Source organism: Lepidochelys kempii, chromosome 1 (assembly GCF_965140265.1).
Source record: "Lepidochelys kempii isolate rLepKem1 chromosome 1, rLepKem1.hap2, whole genome shotgun sequence".
In the NCBI taxonomy this organism is placed as follows: Eukaryota; Metazoa; Chordata; order Testudines; family Cheloniidae; genus Lepidochelys; species Lepidochelys kempii.
Window position 1 is genome coordinate 342,431,761 of NC_133256.1, and position 19,306 is coordinate 342,451,066.

The window sequence follows — 19,306 nt, forward strand, 5'->3', positions numbered from 1 at the left end:
AGACACTAAACTGAAGCAAGAGATCCCCTAGGGTTATCCCTGGGTTTGCCCTGATACAGTTTGCAGACATGCCAACTCTTCCAAATTAATCGCCAGAGATGCAATTTCTAAGTAAAATTAAGCCCAACTCATGATCTTGTGATAGAACTCTCAAATGTCAGGATTTTTTTTTTTTTTCAGCAGCTGGTCTCACTCTCAGCCCCAGTCCGGGGGGAAGGTGGGGGCCTCCCACTCTCAGCCCCAGTCTGTGGGCGGGGGGAGGGAAGGCTGCAGCTCTCAGCCCCAGTCTGGTGGGTGGGAGGGCTCCCACTCTCAGCCACAGCCCCAGGGGAGGTGGGTCTGCCCCTGTCAGCCCTAAGGCTCCTCTGCCAGCCTGGGAAGTGGGAGAGGGGACCCCACTTCAGCCCCCAAGACTTGGGGACTGTGAAGAACCCTAAGAGGATCAGAAGTGAGGCAGGGAAGGCTGAACTATGGCCTGGGGACTGCAGGGGGCTGAAATGAGGGGGGCGGGGGACTCTATTGATGATGGGTTCGGAGCAGATGGGGCAGTGCTGGGAGGGTGAACAGAGGGTGGGGGGGGGGGGTCAATGGGTCAGGGGGGCTGAACTGATGGTGTGGTGATGATGGGGGCTGGGGGACTGAACTGAGGGGACTGGGGGCTGAATTGACAGAGGTTGGGTGAGGACAGAACTGATTGCTGGGCAGGAGATGGGCAGATGTGGGGGTGAGCACTCCTGCAGCAGGGGCCAGAATCATCTTATCCAGTATATGTGGGAGAGCGGGCGACACTTACATGCACAGACATTGGGGATGGGCAGGGGGACTTCAAATATCAAGAGATTGACCCAAAAAATACAATATCATCTCTTTAGAATCTCATTGATTTTTGGGGGTCCAACATGATTTTTGATCACCTAGAGTTGGCAATACGGATTTTGAATTAACATATCACTACAACTCTGTCACTCTTAGGATTTACGTTTGCTTGAACCTGTAAATAACTCATTTCTTTTTCCTAGTTAATAAACCTTTCGATAGTTTATTACAGGATTGGCTACAGCGGTGGTCTTTGGTGTAAGATCTTGGGTACCAAGTGATTGGTCTCTTAGGACTGGGAGCAACCTGCATATTTTGTGATTTTTGGCATAAGTGACCATTTATCACTAAGTTCAACTTGCCTGTGTAGCAGGATAAACTAGAGAGCCCAAGGGGACTGTCTGTGACTCTGTGGTAAGACTGATATAGTGATCTACGAGTTCACGTTACTGGGTTGGTGAAACCTTATTACAGAACATACCACAAGTTTGGGGTGTCTGCCCTGTTTTTGACAGTCTGCCCTGAGGTAGGCACTCGTGGTCATGAAGCACTCCAGACAGCATGACATTATCCAGTGTTTTCTCCAGTCTATGTACAAATAACACAAATGAAGGGGCAACCGCCACCTTCCCCACAAGAGCAAGGATGGTCTTGTGGTAAAGGCACTGAACTAGGGTTTGGGTTCAGTTCCCAACTCTGCCCCAAAACTCCTGTAAGGCCTTGGGTAAGTCACTTAACCTCTCTCCATGTATCCAGGTGCCCCATCAGTACAAGGGGGGGATAACGTCCTGTTTAATTAGACTGTAAGAGTATGGGGGCAGGAACTGTCTCTCGTGTGTTTGTACAGAACCTGACACAATGGGGCCTCAATCTTGGTTACGTGCTACTGAAATACAAATAATTAATAAACACTCTCTTGGGCCACGTGACAGATGCAGTGCTTTGGAATATTTCTAAGATTATTATGGCAACTTTATAAATGTTGGCTGTACCTTGATGGGCTGGCTGGGGATTGTATTCTTGGCTTGATGGGCGAGTGACAATCGTGGGGGGTAATTACTGCAAATCCCTAATGCTGAAACAAGGCAGGTCACAGTCTGTGGAAGTTCTGTCCCACAAGGAAAAAGCAGAGATTGGTTTGACTTGGTTCAAAAGGCCTGTCAGAGAAAGAACTTGAAACTGTCTAAAATATCCACCCTGACCAGCTAAGAGGGTCACTCACACTCAATCCAAGATCTGACATGAAACTGTGACCAAGAGAGACAGGTCTGTAACTCCTATCAGGGTCTCCATGTGGAAGAGGGGTGACTGCCTGGCACACTAGACATATATTGTTTTAAAGAGGTTTTCTTTGCAAGACTTTTGTTCTGAATAAATAGTACTTTGGTTTATGAAGACTGGCCGGCCACTGGTTAACCCTGTCATTGCCCTGGAGAGACCAGGACTGCAGGTGCTGAGCTGAAGTCAGACCCACACAGATCATCACAGTCAACTGCAGGAGTCTGCAGCCTAAGTCCCTGGTTTGGAGAGAGAGGTCCCCACCCCAAGAAAGGTGATGGCTAAAAGCCCGAGACCTAAATCTCAGAGGGGCCACAAAGCGGTCAGAGAGGGGCAGTTAACGCAGGAACTGTGAGAGGAGGCTACTGCATTTGGGTAGATCCCATCCTCCCAAACAATTGCTCCCCTTCTGTGCTTTGAACACCCTACAAAGAAGCTGCACTGTGCTTTAGGCTGTGACAGCAGCCTTGGTAAACAGAGACCCAGAATACTCATGCTCAGCTGGACCTGATCAGCAGTAGCAATGTGCAGAGTGAAACCTGTTTTAAGCAACCACTTAAAGGATTAAGAAAAACTGGGTCCTTAACAGGGGTGGGGTCCTAATAAATGTGGCTCAAAATTGTACTCCGTGCATTTGGGGATACTCTGGAGTGTCCCTTTTGGGCAGGTTTACTGCACTGTATATTAATTATTATAATCCCAAACTCTCATGTAATGCTTTTCATCAGTAGTTCTCAAAGTGATTTACAAAGAAGGTCAACATCATTATCCATATTTTACATATGAAGCACCTTTCATCCAAGAATCTCAAAGTACTTTACGAAGACGGGTAAGTGCTAGAAGTTGGGTGACTTGCCAAAGTTCACACCAAGATCAGTGGCAGAAGAGAGTATAAACCCAGGAGCCTAGAATCACACAGGTTCTTGCTCTGAACAGCCTCTGCCTCTTGATTCCTTTCACCTCCCCTGCAAGAGGTGCAGAGAGGGGCTTCGAGCGGAGACAAGCCAGAGGTACAGCCATGAGCGGGTTCCTTTCTGACTCATCTGACTGGTCTGCTGCCTATAGACCACGAGGGTCTTGGTTTGGGTTGGGGTTGCACAACAGGGAAGGAGAAAGAGGCTTCTCATTAATTCTTTGCCCATCAACAGGCCAGAATAATGGCCCAATAAAAATGCTGAATCATCTACCAAGATAGATCCTACCCCGGAATCAGCCATTGTTTTAATTATTCAATTAACTGTGACTCTGACAAGGTGGAGGAACCTCAAATAAGACTTCGCTGCTGTGTTTGGCTCCTGAACGGCATCACCCTTCCAGCCAGCCTGTCCTGTTGTCGTGAGTCATCAGAGGAATTAAATTTACAGGGCAACTGAGCACCGCAGTTGGGAAGGATTCCAGGCACTCGTGTTCGTGAGGGAATCCAGCACCCAGGTTTAGTGCTCAGGGGTTCCTGGGCAGATGCTGGATTTTAATGGTGCAGTTTTGAGCTGCGAGATTCTCGCTTTCGTGGAAGATGGAGGGCTTAGCATCACTCCCCCCAATATAAAATGAGATCTAGACGCAGCTCACAGGGGGCTCAGGTAGTGCAGGGAGAGAGACTACATGAGCATATCACCTGGACAGTTGCAAAGGCAGCCTGGCAAAGTTTGGGCCTCAGGAGAGTCTCTTTGGGGGGGGGGGGGCAGGGAGAGCTGAGTGGTGTCCAGGGAGCACTGAGGTAGGGGAGAAGGGTGCATGAATGGGGGCTAGGAACAGCACAGGGTGAGACAGAGGCACCAACCCCGCCAAGGCAATTCTGGAGCCTTCTATAAGGGCGTGTAGGGTCAGCACTAGAGGATCCTCAGTGCTTCTCTTCTCACCCTGCCCCCTAGATTCCTCTCCTTCGCACCCTGATATGGGGCCATAGGAGGAATGCTATGTGGGCAGTGTGAGGTGGGGGACAGAGAGGACAAAGGAAAGAGGAGGGGAAATGAAGGGGCACATCCTCCCCTAGCCCAAGGTTAACTATCCCCATCTTTCTTTTAGAGAAGTTGGCTGGTTTGCAAACTCCACGCCCAGGTTCCTCTCAAGAGCTGGCTCACGAACCTGGCCACTGCTCACAGCCGCAGGGGAGTTGGGCTTTAAGAAAGTATCTAAACAATTCCGCTCTGGGGACCTTACTGTCTGGTTCCCACCATTCGGCACGACAGTGAAATGTTGACACAGTATGTCTGCGAATTTCCTGAAGGAATGCTGGGCTGGGATAGCAGCAAAGGGGGCTGCAGGCCGGTGCACAGGCCGGGCTGCATAAGGGCCCACAGCTGGAATAAGACAGCGTACCACTAGGCAGGCGCATGCTGCATTAGCAATGCTGGGTGGAGCTAAGGCTGGAATTACAGTGAGTGCTACTGGTCAGAGCATGGTATATTAGCAGGGCTCTGGAATAGCCATTGTGTTTGTGACCCAGCATCCCTGTGAAACGCACCTATGGGTACTATGTAAGGAGCGATGTATCTGTACCAGAAAAAACTGTGTTCTTAAGCATGTGAATGAAAAGCAGGGCTTAGATCGGTTTCTCCAGACAGGAGATAAGAAATGTGTCTCTCTCTGTCAGGATGTAAATTAAGCATTGTAAGAGGACACAATGGATAGCCATTTACATATGAAGTTAAATGTTAACAAAGAGAGGAGAGGTCAATAGGAAAAGAGCACACAGGAAAGAACAAGCCATGGGGAGGTAGGGGTTAGCGGTGAGTAATGACAGTGAACTTTGCAGGTATTTTTAGAAGCAAGACGACTTCCTAGCTTCCTGTACCTAGTTCTGGTTAAACTTGGATTTAAACTTGGAGAGTGGTCAGTTTGGATGAGCTATTGCCAGCAGGAGAGTGAGTTTCTGTGTGTGTGTGTGTCCCCCCGGGAAAAAAAAAAGGGGGGGGGGTGAGAAAGCCTGGATTTGTGCTGGAAATGGCCCACCTTGATTACCATGCACATTGTAGGGAGAGTGGTCACTTTGGATAAGCTATTACCAGCAGGAGAGTGAGTTTGTGTGTGGGGGGATGGAGGGTGAGAAAACCTGGATTTGTGCTGGAAATGGCCGAACTTGATGATCACTTTTGATAAGCTATTACCAGCAGGAGAGTGAGTCTGTGTGTGTATGGGGGTGGGGGGGTGAGAAAACCTGGATTTGTGCTGGAAATGGCCCACCTTGATTATCATGCCCATTGTAGGGAGAGTGGTCACTTTGGATAAGCTATTACCAGCAGGAGAGTGAGTTTGTGTGTGTGGTTTTTGGAAGGGGGTGAGGGAGTGAGAGAACCTGGATTTGTGCAGGAAATGGCCCACCTTGATTATCATACACATTGTGAAGAGATTTCAGAGGAACAGCCGTGTTAGTCTGTATTCGCAAAAAGAAAAGGAGTACTTGTGGCACCTTAGAGACTAACCAATTTATTTGAGCATGAGCTTTCGTGAGCTACAGCTCACTTCATCAGATGTTTACCGTGGAAACTGCAGCAGACTTTATATACACACAGAAATCATGAAACAATACCTCCTCCCACCCCACTGTCCTGCTGGTAATAGCTTATCTAAAGTGATCAACAGGTGGGCCATTTCCAGCACAAATCCAGGTTTTCTCACCCTCCACCCCCCCACACAAATTCACTCTCCTGCTGGTGCTAGCCCATCCAAAGTGACAGCTCTTTACATAATCAAGTCGGGCTATTTCCTGCATAGATCAAGGTTTTCTCACATGTGAGATGTGAGAAAACCTTGATCTATGCAGGAAATAGCCCGACTTGATTATGTAAAGAGCTGTCACTTTGGATGGGCTAGCACCAGCAGGAGAGTGAATTTGTGTGGGGGGGTGGAGGGTGAGAAAACCTGGATTTGTGCTGGAAATGGCCCACCTGTTGATCACTTTAGATAAGCTATTACCAGCAGGACAGTGGGGTGGGAGGAGGTATTGTTTCATGATTTCTGTGTGTATATAAAGTCTGCTGCAGTTTCCACGGTAAACATCTGATGAAGTGAGCTGTAGCTCACGAAAGCTCATGCTCAAATAAATTGGTTAGTCTCTAAGGTGCCACAAGTACTCCTTTTCTTATTGTGAAGAGAGTGGTCACTTTGGATGGGCTATTACCAGCAGGAGAGTGAGTGTGTGGGGTGAGAAAACCTGTATTTGTGCTGGAAATGGCCCAACCTGATGATCACTTTAGATAAGCTATTACCAGCAGGACAGTGGGGTGGGAGGAGGTATTGTTTCATGATCTCTGTGTGTATATAATGTCTGCTGCAGTTTCCACGGTATGCATCCGATGAAGTGAGCTGTAGCTCACGAAAGCTCATGCTCAAATAAATTGGTTAGTCTCTAAGGTGCCACAAGTCCTCCTTTTCTTTGTACCTAGGAAGTCAACAGACAGCACATTTGCATTCAGGAAAGTGGTGTCTCAACCAGCCTGGGTTGAAAATGTTGGAGAACTTTGGGTGAGATAAGTTCACCTCCTGGCTAAAGGAGTTTAAATGCAGTCTCTAGAAAGCATGTTTATGATTTGGTTTTATATGTAACCTTTTGTTTCCAATATTCTTTCTCACTGTCACTTGAAACTGTTCTTTGACAATAAATGCATTCTTGTTTTCACGATAAATGTCTCTCAGTGCTGTGGTGTTAAGCAAAGTGCTGGCTCGGAGTTGAATCTTTCAGGCTGGTGCGTACCATTCCTTTGGGAACAGCGGGCCTGGTAATTCTGTGAGCGTGCAGTGGAAAAGGGACTGGACGCTGCAGGGAGGGCTCTGAGTCCTATGGGGGTGCACCGGCCCCGAGAGAGCGAGGTCCGCAAAGGCCAGGAAGGCAGTGCTTGCGTCGCCCCGGGCTGTTGGTCTCAGAGAGCTGATCCGCAGCAGGCGCAGACAAGACTCCGTCACGCTAAGGGCAGGCTGTGGCGAGGTGCCCCTCAACCCTGGCTACCTTTGGGGAGCATCCCAGCGCTGCTGGTCAGGAGTGGGGTGCATTGGTCAAGCTGGGTTCTCTGCACACATCTCATCTCTGCCGCTACACAGGCAAGTGATTGATCACCAAACCAATACACGCTTTGTCGCATCAGATTCTGTAGCACTTTAAGATAAAAGACAATTCAGAAAAACCTCTTCCCTGACCCAAGAATGGCAGGATGGAGCACGGAGTAAGTTTTGGGACAACCCTAAAATATTCATACTTTCTGAGGAGGATCTAATCATTCAGATGCTTGGGGAGACACCAAAGCGTACCTGTATCGCTAATTATAAAAGCGCCACATCGCAAAATTGTTACTCAGGCAAAATTGCCACAGACTCCAACTGGAGTTCCTGTGCGTGCTCTCTAAATCAGGCCTCAATGGTCCCAAACCATACGCAAAAAATGGAGTCTTATTACAATAGCACCTAAACACCCAGCTGAGATCAGGGCCCATGGCGCTAGGCACTGTACAAACTCACCGAAACCGTATCTGCCCCCAAAGAGCTTACAATCTAACTAAACAAGACAGAGTGAGAGGGGAAACAGGTACAGAGAGAAGAAATGACTTGCCCCAGATCAGCCAACAGGCTGGTGGCAGAGCTGGGAATAGAGCCCAGTTCGCCTACTCCCATCTTCTAATCAATCAATAGACCATCATGGCACTGCATGACCACCTCTCCCAAGGTAATGTCTCTTCCATGTCCTTTCCCATAGGGAAGCAGACAGGGGTTCATGGGGAGACGGGAGGAAGAAGGAAATATATTTTCAGGCCTCCAAAGAAGTTGAGATTTGAGTTCTGGGAGAGGGTTGGGAGTTGGAGTCATTCTTTATACTAGCTGAAGTCATCTGCCCGACATGAAGTCATCAGCCTACCCCCCACAGCCTTCCACTGCACACGGTAAGTCCTGTAAAAGCCTTTTAAGCTAAATCTCCCTTTCTTAGTGTCCGTGTCTTGTATCCCTTGCCCAAGCCAAGAAGCGGTTTCAGACCACGCTTGCTCGAAGCACAGTCCAGCTTCTGATTTTGTAAATAAATTTCAAGCCACTGGGGACTGACCCAGCCTAGAAGACAGAGCTGTATGTCTGTCCATAGACAGGCAGCCTCTCTCACCACTGCCCCAGCCACCCACTGTAGCAAGACTGCTGACCGCTATTCCTACCTGCATGCCTCCAGCTTTCACCCTGACCACACCACACGATCCATCGTCTACAGCCAAGCTCTGCGATACAACCGCATTTGCTCCAACCCCTCAGACAGAGACAAACACCTACAAGATCTCTGTCAAGCTTTCTTACAACTACAATACCCACCTGCAGAAGTAAAGAAACAGATTGATAGAGCCAGAAGAGTTCCCAGAAGTTACCTACTACAGGACAGGCCTAACAAAGAAAATAACAGAACGCCACTAGCCGTCACCTTCAGCCCCCAACTAAAACCCCTCCAACGCATTATTAAGGATCTACAACCTATCCTAAAGGATGACCCAACACTCTCACAAATCTTGGGAGACAGGCCAGTCCTTGCCTACAGACAGCCCCGCAACCTGAAGCAAATACTCACCAACAACCACATACCACACAACAGAACCACTAACCCAGGAACTTATCCTTGCAACAAAGCCCGTTGCCAACTGTGCCCACATATCTATTCAGGGGACACCATCACAGGGCCTAATAACATCAGCCACACTATCAGAGGCTCGTTCACCTGCACATCCACCAATGTGATATATGCCATCATGTGCCAGCAATGCCCCTCTGCCATGTACATTGGTCAAACTGGACAGTCTCTACGTAAAAGAATAAATGGACACAAATCAGATGTCAAGAATTATAACATTCATAAACCAGTCGGAGAACACTTCAATCTCTCTGGTCACGCGATCACAGACATGAAGGTCGCTATCTTAAAACAAAAAAACTTCAAATCCAGACTCCAGCGAGAAACTGCTGAATTGGAATTCATTTGCAAATTGGATACTATTAATTTAGGCTTAAATAGAGACTGGGAGTGGCTAAGTCATTATGCAAGGTAGCCTGTTTCCTCTTGTTTTTTCCTACCCCCCCCCCCCCCAGATGTTCTGGTTTAACTTGGATTTTAACTTGAAGAGTGGTCAGTTTGGATGAGCTATTACCAGCAGGAGAGTGAGTTTGTGTGTGTATGGGGGTGGGGGGGATGTGAGAACCTGGATTTATGCAGGAAATAGCCCAGCTTAATTGTCATGCACATTGTGTAAAGAGTTATCACTTTGGATGGGCTATCACCAGCAGGAGAGTGAATTTGTGTGGGGGGGTGGAGGGTGAGAAAACCTGGATTTGTGCTGGAAATCACTTTAGATAAGCTATTACCAGCAGGACAGTGGGGTGGGAATAGGTATTGTTTCATATTCTCTGTGTATATATAAAGCCTGCTGCAGTTTCCACGATATGCATCTGAAGAAGTGAGCTGTAGCTCACGAAAGCTTATGCTCTAATAAATTGGTTAGTCTCTAAGGTGCCACAAGTCCTCCTTTTCTTTTTGCGAATACAGACTAACACGGCTGTTACTCTGAAACCAGTAACAGTTATGTCTACTTCGTCTCTCTACTGAGACTGTCAGCCACTAGGACTTCTTTGCATCTATGCATTAAGCTCTAGACTGAAACTAGCAAGCCACGATTCAAACAAGTGGGATTTCCCCACCTAAAGTTAGATGTTAGAGTTGGACTCTTTCACTGCAGCAGATGGTAAATTCCTTCATTGCCAGAGGAAGTGCTTCAATATACTTCCGCAAATGAAGCAGAAGCGAGTGAGCCAGACGCGGGAGGTCAGGAAACGTAGCTAGGTCGTACATCATAAACACGGGAAGCTTGATAGACCAAGTTCCCCGTTGGTGTAATTCCACGGGTGTCAATGGAGTTATATTAGGGACAAACTTGGCCTTTATGTCTCAGATAACTGGCAATGGGACATGGAGCCTTTTACCCACAGGAAGCTGGCTCAAAGCCAGGTCAAGTCAGCTCAGCTGGGACCAAAAGCTGTTACCATCAGACAGCTGTTTAGCGGTAACCCATACGGGAAATGAGTTTGTTGGTCTCAGCCAATTGCTGGGGAGACTGAGCTGCCTCTATCATCAAACCACCAGCATGTTTGGCTCTCCTTGAGCCTCTTGTTGGCAGACTCACTAGATGGGGCCCAAACTGAATTGGGTCTGGACAATTAGCTGCCCATGGACCCCATGCACCCAGAGGCAGGGCATCAAAGTTAAAGCCTATTAGCAGGACATTCTAGTCTAGGGAGGCTTGCCGGTGCTCTGCCTGTTCTGGGGCTAAATGCAGGAATCCAGCCTGCCTACCTGTCTGCTCAACACTTTGTTTTATACCTTGCTGGTCCTGGTCCTTAACAGGAGAGGGTGGCCTTTTTGCTAAACCACAGCTGGAGAGCAGAGCTCTGTTCCTGGCTCTGCCAATAACTTCCTCTGTGATCTCAGCCCCCTCTCTGTGCCTCAGTTTCTTCATCTATAAAATGGAGCTAGTAATAACTTGGGCGTCTGTTTCTAGGGGTTTATTCATTTCATTTTTCAGGGCTTATTTTTAGTAATCTTTGAGTTTTATGTAGATGTCCAAAAATTGGGGCTTTTTGGAGCTCTCTCTTTGAGCATACTGTAATGAGTAATGTAGATCATACACATTACTCATTACAGTAGTATATACTGTACAGCAGTGGTCTCCAACCTTTTTACACCCAAGATCATTTTTTGTATCTCAGGGCAACTCAGGATCTACACCACGCCACTCACTCCATCTCCCCCCAGTTGCTCTCTCTCCCCCACCCTCACACACTTTCACCGGGTTGGGGTTCGGGTAGAGTGACCAGACAGCAACTGTGAAAAAATCAGGACGGGGGTGGGGGTAATAGGCACCTATATAAGGCAAAGCCCCATATATTGGGACTGTCCCTATAAAATCGGGACACCTAGGTTTGGGGTGGGGGGGGGGTTGCAGGCTCTGGGCTGGGGGGTTCACAGTGTGAGCGGGGGCTCTGGGATAAGCCTGGGTCAGGGGGTTGGGGTGCAGAAGGGGGTGAGGGGTGCAAGCTCTAGGAGGGTGTTTGGGTGCAGGAAGGGTCAACGGGCTGGGGCAGAGAGTTGGAGTGCAAGAGGGGGTACAGGGTGCTGGCTCTGGGATGGGGGGGTCAGGGCTGGGGCAGGGGATTGGGGTGCAGGACGGGGTATGGGGTCCTGGCTCTGGGAGGGGGATCAGGACTGGGGTGCAGGAGGGGGTTCGGAGTGCAGAAGGGGGTATGGGGTGCTGGCTCCAGGAGGGGGCTCAGGGATAAGAGTTGGAGTGCAGCCTCCTGCCAGGCAGCACTTACCTCTGGCGGCTCCCGGTCGGCAACAGGCACAGCAAGGCTAAGGCAGGTTCTCTGCTTACCCTGGCCCCACACCACTCCCGGAAGGGGCCAACACATCCCTGCAACCCCTGGGGTGGGGAAGGCGGGGAGCACTTGGCTCCCCACACTGCCCCTCTCTGCAAGCACCGCCCCCGCAGCTCTCCCAGCAGTGGCCGCTTCCGGGAGCGGTGTGGGGCCGGGGTAGGCAGGGAGTCTGTCTTACTGCACTGCTGCCAGAGATCGCAATCAACTGGGAGATCATCTAGGATCGACCGGTTGGTGACCACGGCTGTACAGAATAATCTCGGTCATGTTCCCTAGTTCACTTGAACTGTTTCAAAGTATACTACATTCAAGCACGCTAGGGAACCTTCAGCGTGCACCAGCAAGGTCTACATAGACCAGTTAGCGTGCGACATGTTAATGTGCTTTAGAAATCACATCCTCATAGTCCACATTACTGCTCTGAGTGGACAAATCCTTAGATACAAGTACCTTTTTCCGGTGTTTTTCCAGTATTTATTGGATAAACACCGATTTTATATATATATATTTTTAATAATGGGTGTTTTATTGGTGTTTATCAGTTAAAACTGAAAATCAGAAGCCTTATAATACCTCAATCTGCCTCAGGGTTGTGAGGGTACCTTCTTTGATATTTAGCACTTAGAGCTCCTCAGATGGAAGGCACTGCAGAAATCCAAAGCACCGTTATTCATTGGTGTTCTTTGTCCAGGGACATGGTTTAACAGGGTACACGCACATCTGTTCAAGCTGTACAGATGTTTCTGAAAGCATGGAAATCTGTTCCCCACCGCAGTGATCACAGAAGGGTCAAACTGCAGGATGGGAATGAAATAATAATAATAAAAATGACAACAAACATGGCCTTAATGTAAATTAGCTTGCAAAGCTTTACAGTCACTTCCCCGTTCACACAGCTGCTAACAGGGATATTCCTGCCTCAGAGCTCTGTCGTCTTAGGCTGTTGAGTTTCTGTGCCAAGACAGAGATAAGCCCTGGAAGTCAGTGCCCCAAGATTGCTGATCTGAGCTGGATCATGAGGGAACCTTCTCTAAAAAAGACCAGCTGGACGCACTTTTCCTAGCGCATAGACCCCTAAGCATGCTCAAGAGAAAATCAGCTTATGGCTTTGCATTGCTGCAACCCCTCATTAATGAGCCCCCTTCCTAATCGGATTGGAGTTGTCCCATCACACATGCAAAGAGGACGAGCAAACAGAGAAAGCAATCATAGGAAAAACAAAACAGAGGGCAGAAATCCTATTGCGTTTGCTCCACTCTAACACAAATAAAAAGCAAATAGCTGGCATTCTTTTTGCATGGCTGTTCCAGAACTATTTCTAATTAACTGACATTCTCAAGGACGAGCCAGCTTGTGGGCTGAAATTCAGATTGCAGAGACCTTTTTTTGTTTTTTCACTGAGATTGTTACTCCTATTACTCTGTGTAACAACACTACTACTACTGAAAGCAATGGTTGGTAACGGTGATGCTACTGCTGAAAGGAGCCATATCAAGAGCAAAAACAACAGATAAAAGAAATCATCTCTTAGCATTCTGTAGTATCTGTCCTCCAGAAGGAGAACTCCTGTGTAAATGAAGTTCGTGAAATGCAGGTACCTGAGGTAGAGCAAGGCAGCTGTTTAACAGTTTAGGACTGGAAGTAAAGAAGAATACCAGGTACAATTGGAACTGTAGGGGAAATCAGGGAGGCTGAATGTAATGATCCATATTACAACTGGAGCAAGACCAATGTTCCTTCTCTTGCAGACAGTGCCTCGAGATCTTTAATGATCACAAACAGTCAGGGCTTGGGTTTCACGTCCCATCTGAAAGACAACACTTTCAGCGGCATACAGCCCTCTTAGCAGCACACTGGGGCACTGGCTGCCTAGCGATGTCATCTCTTGAATCATTCGCACCACTTCCTGTATAGGCTGGGGTTTCCTTGCAGGTTTCCCATGCATGTGATGAACAGCCCCGACGCTGCTTACAAGATCAGACACAGTCACGACTGAATACATTAACCAAAGCTGAAGCGTAGCTCGTCGGAAATGCACGTTTGCTTCTTGCAAAAACCAGATCAGGTAACCATAATCGCTTTTTCTGATCTGATCAGTGGAATGGAAAGCCCCAACCCTTCCATTGCCGACACTGATGAGGAGCTGGGCCTGGTCTTAAACTTAGAATCTGTGTACACCAGAAATATAATGCAACCTATATTAGGTCGATTTACAGTAATTACTGCAGTAGTGCATGTCCACTGTACCCTCCTTGGGTAGACGTGCACTCCCGGACTCGATCCGGTTAGTTAGACCTGACACTCACCCATAGACGACGCAGCGAGGGATAGGGTGGGTCTGAGACAGGGTGACTTACCTCCCTTTGATCCATCGGATTCTGCAGCCTCGTTACCGGCAGTACCTGAAGGAGGCAGAAAAACACCTTTGCTTTATTGAGGGTGTGTGCGCATGTGAATATTTTAGTATTCCAAATCTCCAGGGTCCTTAATCCAGCCCCCTCCCCTTCCTTCCTTCTCCTTTAGTAAATAGAGTGTTATTGTGAGTTCATATCCGTGTGGTGGTTTCTTTTATTCCAGCTCTGAGAGATGGGCTTAAGGGGGGGACTCGGCGGGAAGTATACTGTAAGGCTCCCCAAAGTCTTCTGCTCAGATAGGCTCCCTAAAAAATCCTTACAAGAGGGGAAGTATGGGGAGCTGATCACTTGATCGCTACCTGTTAGGTTCACTCCCTCTGGGGCACCTGGCATTGGTCACTGTTGGAAGACAGGATACTGGGCTGGATGGACCTTTGGTCTGACCCAATATGACCGTTCTTATGTTCTGAGAGCCTGGTCTCTCAGCTCTGCTGGCAGCTCCCTGGGGGGAGCCAGGCTGCCCCACAGGCTCCTGGTGGGCTGATCCTTGTTCCCCACCTAGGGCTTCTCCCTTCCCCGTTCCCAGACGGGAGCCAGGGGAAGTCGCCTGGGGCTTCTCACCCTTGGGAAGTGGGGTCCAGCTGCCTGGCTACTCAGCCCCTCCCCCCCAGAGCTGAGCACCCTTGTGAATTGTGACATAATTAGATTGACATAAGCGGCCTTATGTCGACCTAAGTGTGCAATGTAGACCAGCCCTCAGACTGACTACTTGATTATACGCAGCCGTCACCCACCAAGGGACAAACTTCCCAGCTGGTAGAACAAAGGAACTAGGGCCTAGGTCCTCAAAGGTATTTAGGTGCCTCATGCCCAGTGATTTCAGTGGGAGTGAAGTACCTAAATGCCTTTGAGGATCAGGGCCTACGTTTTTCTCACAGGTAATGGAAAGCCAAAGCATAGCTTGTCGGACATGCACGTTTGCTTGTTGCAAAAAACCAGATCAGGTAACCATAATCTCAGTTTCTGATCTGATCAGTGGAATGAAAAGTTCCCCCCTTCCGTTGCTGACACTGATGCGGTGCTGTGCCTTGTCTTAAGTTTAGGGTTTGTCTACACTAGAAATATCATGCGACCTATATTAAGTCAACTTACAGCCATTGCAGTAATTACTGCAGTGGTGCATGTCCACTCTACCCTCCTTGGGTCGGTGGTGCATGTCCTCACCAGGAGCTCTTCCCCCCATCTAAGAGTGTTAATTAAAGCCTTGGCAAATTCTTGGGAAGGCACACACCCAGCTGGATTTTAGGGCTTTGTTTCTTAGGTGGCCATCTTGGTCTGGATAAGAACAAGGTGACTTCTTCTTGTTCCCCTATTCTGGGCAAAAGGCGGGAAAGTGAAAAGAGCGGGAATCAGTTGTTGCTAAGTAACCGGTTTCTATACAAACAAATGAATGGAGGGGCCGGGGCTCTTGAGCGCTGAAATCTTTGGGGCTCAGGTGTCTAAAAGCTCGCTCTCTCTGTGGGGTAGTACACCTTCCACATTGGTTACTGGCCTGCAGTAGCCACTCACTGAACGAAGTTGTCATCTTGGGGTTTATTAGTTATTTTCTTTTGGGGAGCAGACGTGCACTCTCGGACTAGATCCGGTTACTTAGACCTGACACTCACCCATAGACGACGCAGGGAGGGATAGGGTGGGTCTGAGACAGGGTGACTTACCTCCCTTTGATCCATCGGATTCTGCAGCCTCGTTACCGGCAGTACCTGACGGAGGCAGAAAAACACCTTTGCTTTATTGAGGGTGTGTGCGCATGTGAATATGTTAGTATTCCAAATCTCCAGGGTCCTTAATCCAGCCCCCTCCCCTTCCTTCCTTCTCCTTTAGTAAATAGAGTGTTATTGTGAGTTCATATCCGTGTGGTGGTTTCTTTTATTCCAGCTCTGAGAGATGGGCTTAAGGGGGGACTCGGCGGGAAGTATACTGTAAGGCTCCCCAAAGTCTTCTGCTCAGATAGGCTCCCTAAAAAATCCTTACAAGAGGGGAAGTATGGGGAGCTGATCACTTGATCGCTACCTGTTAGGTTCACTCCCTCTGAGGCACCTGGCATTGGTCACTGTTGGAAGACAGGATACTGGGCTGGATGGACCTTTGGTCTGACCCAATATGACCGTTCTTATGTTCTGAGAGCCTGGTCTCTCAGCTCTGCTGGCAGCTCCCTGGGGGGAGCCAGGCTGCCCCACAGGCTCCTGGTGGGCTGATCCTCGTTCCCCACCTAGGGCTTCTCCCTTCCCCGTTCCCAGACGGGAGCCAGGGGAAGTCGCCTGGGGCTTCTCACTCTTGGGAAGTGGGGTCCAGCTGCCTGGCTACTCAGCCCCTCCCCCCCAGAGCTGAGCACCCTTGTGAATTGTGACATAATTAGATTGACATAAGCGGCCTTATGTCGACCTAAGTGTGCAATGTAGACCAGCCCTCAGACTGACTACTTGATTATACGCAGCCGTCACCCACCAAGGGACAAACTTCCCAGCTGGTAGAACAAAGGAACTAGGACCTAGGTCCTCAAAGGTATTTAGGTGCCTCATGCCCAGTGATTTCAGTGGGAGTGAAGTACCTAAATGCCTTTGAGGATCAGGGCCTACGTTTTTCTCACAGGTAATGGAAAGCCAAAGCATAGCTTGTCGGACATGCACGTTTGCTTGTTGCAAAAAACCAGATCAGGTAACCATAATCTCAGTTTCTGATCTGATCAGTGGAATGAAAAGTTCCCCCCTTTCCGTTGCTGACACTGATGCGGTGCTGTGCCTTGTCTTAAGTTTAGGGTTTGTCTACACTAGAAATATCATGCGACCTATATTAAGTCAACTTACAGCCATTGCAGTAATTACTGCAGTGGTGCATGTCCACTCTACCCTCCTTGGGTCGGTGGTGCATGTCCTCACCAGGAGCTCTTCCCCCCATCTAAGAGTGTTAATTAAAGCCTTGGCAAATTCTTGGGAAGGCACACACCCAGCTGGATTTTAGGGCTTTGTTTCTTAGGTGGCCATCTTGGTCTGGATAAGAACAAGGTGACTTCTTCTTGTTCCCCTATTCTGGGCAAAAGGCGGGAAAGTGAAAAGAGCGGGAATCAGTTGTTGCTAAGTAACCGGTTTCTATACAAACAAATGAATGGAGGGGCCGGGGCTCTTGAGCGCTGAAATCTTTGGGGCTCAGGTGTCTAAAAGCTCGCTCTCTCTGTGGGGTAGTACACCTTCCACATTGGTTACTGGCCTGCAGTAGCCACTCACTGAACGAAGTTGTCATCTTGGGGTTTATTAGTTATTTTCTTTTGGGGAGCAGACGTGCACTCTCGGACTAGATCCGGTTACTTAGACCTGACACTCACCCATAGACAACGCAGGAAGGGATAGGGTGGGTCTGAGACAGGGTGACTTACCTCCCTTTGATCCATCGGATTCTGCAGCCTCGTTACCGGCAGTACCTGACGGAGGCAGAAAAACACCTTTGCTTTATTGAGGGTGTGTGCGCATGTGAATATGTTAGTATTCCAAATCTCCAGGGTCCTTAATCCAGCCCCCTCCCCTTCCTTCCTTCTCCTTTAGTAAATAGAGTGTTATTGTGAGTTCATATCCGTGTGGTGGTTTCTTTTATTCCAGCTCTGAGAGATGGGCTTAAGGGGGGACTCAGCGGGAAGTATACTGTAAGGCTCCCCAAAGTCTTCTGCTCAGATAGGCTCCCTAAAAAATCCTTACAAGAGGGGAAGTATGGGGAGCTGATCACTTGATCGCTACCTGTTAGGTTCACTCCCTCTGGGGCACCTGGCATTGGTCACTGTCAGAAGACAGGATACTGGGCTGGATGGACCTTTGGTCTGACCCAATATGACCGTTCTTATGTTCTGAGAGCCTGGTCTCTCAGCTCTGCTGGCAGCTCCCTGGGAGGAGCCAGGCTGCCCCACAGGCTCCTGGTGGGCTGATCCTCGTTCCCCACCTAGGGCTTCTCCCTTCCCCGTTCCCAGACGGGAGCCAGGGGAAGTCGCCTGGGGCTTCTCACCCTTGGGAAGTGGGGTCCAGCTGCCTGGCTACTCAGCCCCTCCCCCCCAGAGCTGAGCACCCTTGTGAATTGTGACATAATTAGATTGACATAAGCGGCCTTATGTCGACCTAAGTGTGCAATGTAGACCAGCCCTCAGACTGACTACTTGATTATACGCAGCCGTCACCCACCAAGGGACAAACTTCCCAGCTGGTAGAACAAAGGAACTAGGGCCTAGGTCCTCAAAGGTATTTAGGTGCCTCATGCCCAGTGATTTCAGTGGGAGTGAAGTACCTAAATGCCTTCGAGGATCAGGGCCTACTTTTTCTCATCGGTAATGTAAACTATTCTCTTTCCTACATGCATTTCTTCCCACAATGCTGGGCCCCAGCCCCACACACACAGTGACAATGGTGTAGCATTTTTTGGCAGTTGAGAGAGAATCCCCTACGGACACTGACAGTCCCCTACGGACAGCTTCTCCAATTGCTCCACCTAAGGTCAGGATTGACGTGCGGCAGCATCCCGGGCAGTGACAAGAATGATGGTACATCTTCCACCAACCCCTGTACCCGACTCCCTCCCAACCAACCTCCCCTTCCTCTCCCTGGGCCACCTCCTCCTCCAAAAGGACAGCTCCATTTCCGCTGAGTTGTCCCATTGTTCGTGTGCCTTGGTCAAACCAGTGCTTCAGAGGAAACACCACAGCAACCATCATGCAAGGGATTCTGGGAGGAAGCTAAGCCCAAGAGCAGCCTGTCATACAACAGCATGCAGCAACCGGGAGAACACCTATTTTGGAGGGGGAGACCAAGCGGGCAGAAGCTCGACAGCCAGAGAAGAGCCATTCTTTCAGGGCTGGTTCCTCGGATGTGGTGCTCTACATGATCACCTACATAGCCCATACCTAAGGCCTCTCCTCCTAAGCTACAAGCAAGCAAGCCTGATCCTTAGGTCCGTGTCCCCCACAGAAGGGACCTTGATGTGCGATGGGACACTGAAGGCCAAATCTTGAACCCCTTACTCAGGCAACACTCCCACTGGGAAGGCAGCCATCTGGGAAGCTTCCTAATGGTAGCTTTGCCTGAGTACGAAACTGAGTAAGGCCTGCAGGAGTTGGCCTGTGAACGAACCAGAAGTGGGTGCTATAGCAACGTCAAGATCGGCTAGCACAAATAGGCAGGACTTGAGCTGCTGGGCCAACATGCAATGACTTTGATAAGGAGTTGACATGACTGTGCATAGGCAGAAGGCCAGGATCCTGTGCTGATGCAAACGCTAGAATATCTTTGAGCACTGGCGAGGCTGTAGGACCCCAATCCAGTAATTACTGGTGGGGGGAAGAAGTACACAATTGTGTTGGAGGAGAAGACTGCTTTGAGCAGTTGACTGCATAATGAAGACGTTTCCTTTGAAAGGTGCCTCCCATGGCAAGGCGC

General features: G+C 49.1%; 1 protein-coding gene across 1 annotated transcript in view; it reads right to left on the minus strand.

The window, feature by feature from the left end:
• Positions 1-19,306, minus strand: part of PODXL (podocalyxin like) — a 90,327-nt gene that overhangs the window by 46,632 nt on the left and 24,389 nt on the right. The window contains exons 2-4 of the mRNA XM_073328856.1: positions 17,269-17,313; positions 15,554-15,598; positions 13,839-13,883 (exon numbers count right to left, since the gene is read on the minus strand). Of these exons, the coding sequence (XP_073184957.1) occupies positions 13,839-13,883; positions 15,554-15,598; positions 17,269-17,313 (135 nt within the window). The remainder of the gene's footprint in view (positions 1-13,838; positions 13,884-15,553; positions 15,599-17,268; positions 17,314-19,306) is intronic.